Source organism: Echinops telfairi, unplaced genomic scaffold, assembly GCF_000313985.2.
Source record: "Echinops telfairi isolate 266 unplaced genomic scaffold, ASM31398v2 ScPeMD7_7467;HRSCAF=8505_1, whole genome shotgun sequence".
Lineage (NCBI taxonomy): Eukaryota > Metazoa > Chordata > Mammalia > Afrosoricida > Tenrecidae > Echinops > Echinops telfairi.
This window is the reverse complement of record NW_022111368.1, coordinates 10713274-10717650: the sequence shown is the minus strand read 5'-3', so window position 1 is coordinate 10717650 and position 4377 is coordinate 10713274. Positions and strand designations below refer to the sequence as shown.

The following is a 4377-nucleotide window of genomic DNA, read 5'->3' as shown; positions in this document are numbered from 1 at the left end:
AATTTTAAATAGAAGGTCATAGAAAGGTTGAAAGTAAATGAATGGTAAAGACACAAGTCATAATAAAACTGGGTGGCTATATTAATATCCAAGTGATTTAAGGCAAGGAGTGTATAATGAAAACATCTGTTATTTTAGAATACATTATAATACTACTTATAGAGTTTCAAAATGTATAAAACTGACAGAACTAAAAAGACAAGGAAATCTATGATTATTGAATTTTCTAATTTTTCGTTTCTTAGTTATTGATTTGGAAAAAAGCAAACAAAATTCAGTAAAGTATCAGAGTTGAGCAGTGAGCACTTTGCATAGCTGATATTTGTGGGACAGAACCCCAGGGACTGTGATATAAACCCGCGCTTTGCTTCTGACGGTGCTGGGTTAGTTTTCTGAATGCTGAGGCTTTGACAGACGCTCTGACCATGGTTCTCCCTCCCTCCCTCCCTGCCAGGGCCTTGGGTTTCTGGACATTGCCTCCTCTTCTTTAGTTTGACTTACCACTCACATTCTGGCTTACCTTTAGTTAAAAGGAATTATGGAAACTATGAAAGTACCTTTCCTATGCAACTGACACCTTTAGAAGAAACAGTTTTTAATAGCCTTTTCAGATAATTTTGGATATTCTCTTGGATAAAGTACTTGAAAAATGGTTTCTGAAACATGAATTGATTAGACTTTGAAACTGTGTCAGTGAACTTTTTGTACTCCGTTGCATTGGTCTTTCTAGCACTTTGATGCAATCTTTTAACCATGCATAACTCTTAACACCATTGATCATTTGAAAACTATTGCTCAACTGTGTTGCACAGATTTGCTGAGTATTGTTGAAATATTCATTATATTTTAATTCATAAATTCCACAAACTTTTTGAACCTCTACGATATTGAAAAATCACACTAGAAAGTTTTCAAATATTGGGATGCTGTCAAGATTATAAAGGAGCCCCGGAGGTGTATTGGCTTATAAATTGGGCTGCTAGGTAATCCAGGGCGGATGAGTCCTACAGGACCAGTGGTGTGAGTGGCGATACTGGGAGGGTAGAGGGAGAGTGGGTAGGAAAGAGGGAACCGATTACAAGGAACTATATGTGACCTCCTCCCTGGGGGACGGACAACAGAAAAGTGGGTGAAGGGAGACGTCGGACAGGGCAAGATATGACAAAATACCAATTTATAAACTATCAAGGGCTCATGAGGGAGGGGGGAGCGGGGAGGGAGGGGAAAAATGAGGACCTAATGTTGGGGGTTTAAGTGGAGAGAAAATGTTTTGAGAATGATGAGGGCAATGAATGTACAAATGTGCTTTACACAATTGATGTGTGTATGGATTGTGATAAGAGTTGTATGAGCCCCTAATAAAATTATTTAAAAAAAAAAAAGCAAATGATGATGGCAGCATATGTACAAATGTGCTCCACACAATGGATGTATGTATGGATTGTGATAAGAGCTGTAAGGGCCCCCAATAAAATGATTAAAAGAAAAACAATAAATTGGGCTGCTAATTGCAAGGGCAGCAGTTCAAATCCACCATCTTTTCTGAGGAAGGACCATAAAGCCTCTTGATTCCCTAAAGATTTACAATCTCAGACACCCACAGGGGCAGTACTCCTCTGTCCAATATGGTCTCTGTGAGTCAGAATTAATTTGATAGTGAGTTTTTTTGAGTTTGATCAAGGTTACAAGGAGCCTTGGTGGCGTTATTGAGTATTAGACTAGTAACTGCAAGGTCGGTAGTTCAACCCCACCAGCTGCTTCATGGGAGAAAGATGCGCCTATCTGCTAGTTTAAATATTTGCAGTCTTGGAAACACCATAGAGGCTCGCTATGAATTGGAATTGACTCGATGGCAATGGGCTTGGTTTTTCTTTGTACATGGGGATGGGAATGAGTGAGGGTCAAGGTTGTTATTCCAAATTTCTGGGTTGCTTTTTTTCTTAAAGGTTGAATTTTATCATTGGTAACTATTAATTGCCAATTGCTTCTCATGAAGTGACAATCTTGCGTAAGAGAAAATGTGTACTAAATACCCTAATCTAAATAACTAGTTTGCCTGTCAGTCACTCCAGCTTTCCTGATATATGCCAAGACTGCAGCAGATTTATATACCATTGCTGCGCTCTTTGAACTCTTTAAAAGAGTTTTGAGACCCCTAGCAGACCACAGATCACAACGTGACTACTGCTGAACTAGCTAGATTCTGCCTTTTGGGGCAGGGGTCCAGTTTAGTGACTGAGCAGTAAGCCAGTTTTTCCCAAAACATCTATTCCAGAGGTTCTCAACCTATGGGTCGTAACCCCTTTGGGGGTCGAACAACCCTTTCACAGGGGTCACCTGATTCGTAACAGTAGCAAAATTATAGTTATAAAGTAGCAATGAAAATAATTTTTTTGTTGGAGGGTCATCACAACATGAGAAACTAACTGTATTAAAGGGTCGTGGCATTGGGAAGGCTGAGAACCACTGATCTATTCAACAATCCATGTTTTTGTTACCTTGATTATTTATGAAGTTCACAATTATAGCCTTGCCTTTTTAAGTCTTTTATTAGATAAGAAACTTACTCCTTATAGTTCCATTTCTGAACATTGTAACCTCTTTCTTAACTCATGTACTCTTTTTCACCTTAATCTTGTTTATTGAGTTTATAAATATTAGCCAGATGGAAAATGTATAATAAAAGTAATTGCTTTTTAAGATTTATTTATTGCATATGTATTAATTAGTAATTATTCTTTTTAAAAATCATTATAGGCAATATGGAAATTACTGAGGCAGCACTTGTAAGAGACATTTTATACGTCTTCCAGGGCATAGATGGAAAAATCATCAAAATGAGCAGTACTGAAAATTGTTATAAAGCAGAAGGAAAGGTATAGTAACTAAGTATAGTTTAAATTTTTTAAAATTGTTAAAATTATTACAAAATTACAATAAAAAATCTATAGCCAATTATTTGTGAGATGTTTTGGGTATTGTAGACGTGCTGTACAAAGTGGTTGTGCCAATCAAGTTATATATAGTATTACATTCTGGCTTATATTCGTTGTCCATCTTGTGGCTTATGCAATTTTTTTTAGGAACACACTTTGTAAACAATATTTGTTTCTTTTTCTTTTCACTAATAACTACCCTTTTAGATTATTTTTGCATAGTTATGGTAATTGTAGAGGTACATTACAACTTGGTATCTTTGTCATCGATACTACATTCCAATTAAGACGTCTTTGCCTTTTTCATTTTCTGAAATGGAATGCACATGCTCAGCCCCTCCTTGTTTCTGTGCAGTGAAGTTCTGCCATGACTCTCAGCTTGTTTCACACATGAAAGCACAGACTGCCGGCACGAGGAAGAATAGTAGATCGCGGTCAAGTCACTTATCAGGGACGGACTATATAGAGAGTTTAATGTGTATTTGAGATTGTTTTAACTTATTGCTTGTTGACTGTTGTTTTCTTGTTTCTCTTCTCACTGTTTTCACTGTTAGTGATGTTATCAGTATTAACTTTCACTTATTCAAATACAAATTACAAAATTAAAAAGTACAACTGCTTATGGAAAGTAATTAAAATTCTAGGATTCGTATTTCATTTTAAATTTTGAATATGTTTATTTTTTAGGCAAACTTAAACAAATCTTTGCGAGATACGACCATCAGACTTTCAGAGTTGGGATGGTTACATAACAAAATCAGAAAATACATTGACCAGAGGAGCTTAGACCGCTCATTTGGACTTGTGGGTCAGGTATGTTGGTTCTCAAGGAAGAACATTTGGGATCCCATTCACTTTGGGAAACGTGTATGCTACTGAAATTCTTACTGAGAAAATGATTTTTAAGAGTTTTTTTTTTTTTTAAACGAAAGAAATTTTGATCACAGACCACTGTATCTATCAATCAGGGTCCACTCAAGAAAAATACCACAGTAGATATAAGAAAGATAACCTGAGGTAGCCAGTTGTCCGAGGAGGATAAAAGCGAAGGGAGCTGGATAGCCTGAAGAAGAGACTGTTGGTAGAATTGTGGATCAAGAGGAATTCTGGTAAGGGTTCAGAAGGAGAGGAGAGTTGTAGAGAAAAATCTCTACTGTCTTAAAAACATGTGGATATTAAATGTGCTTTTGTTAAGGCTGTAAAAGAAAATGCTGGACATGGGATCGGACAATGGAGAGAGGGCGATGGTTTTCATGCACCAGCAAAGAACTTGTCTTAATTTTGAAGGCAGAGCCTGTAAGTGACAAACTTTGATTCTGACTGAGAAGATTTCTAAGCAATAACTTAAAGGGGCTGCGTAATTTCTCTTTGCCACATAAATTAAATGCTAGAGGAAAGAGATGTACTTAAAAATGAACTGTGTGAAACATAACTTTCCTCT

At 36.7% G+C, this 4377-nt stretch overlaps 1 protein-coding gene across 1 annotated transcript in view; it reads left to right on the top strand.

Annotated features, from left to right (window-relative positions):
- Positions 1-4377, top strand: part of TUBGCP3 (tubulin gamma complex associated protein 3) — a 97201-nt gene that overhangs the window by 25500 nt on the left and 67324 nt on the right. The window contains exons 7-8 of the mRNA XM_004704307.2: positions 2758-2876; positions 3624-3749. Coding sequence (XP_004704364.1) covers positions 2758-2876; positions 3624-3749 — 245 coding nt within the window. The remainder of the gene's footprint in view (positions 1-2757; positions 2877-3623; positions 3750-4377) is intronic.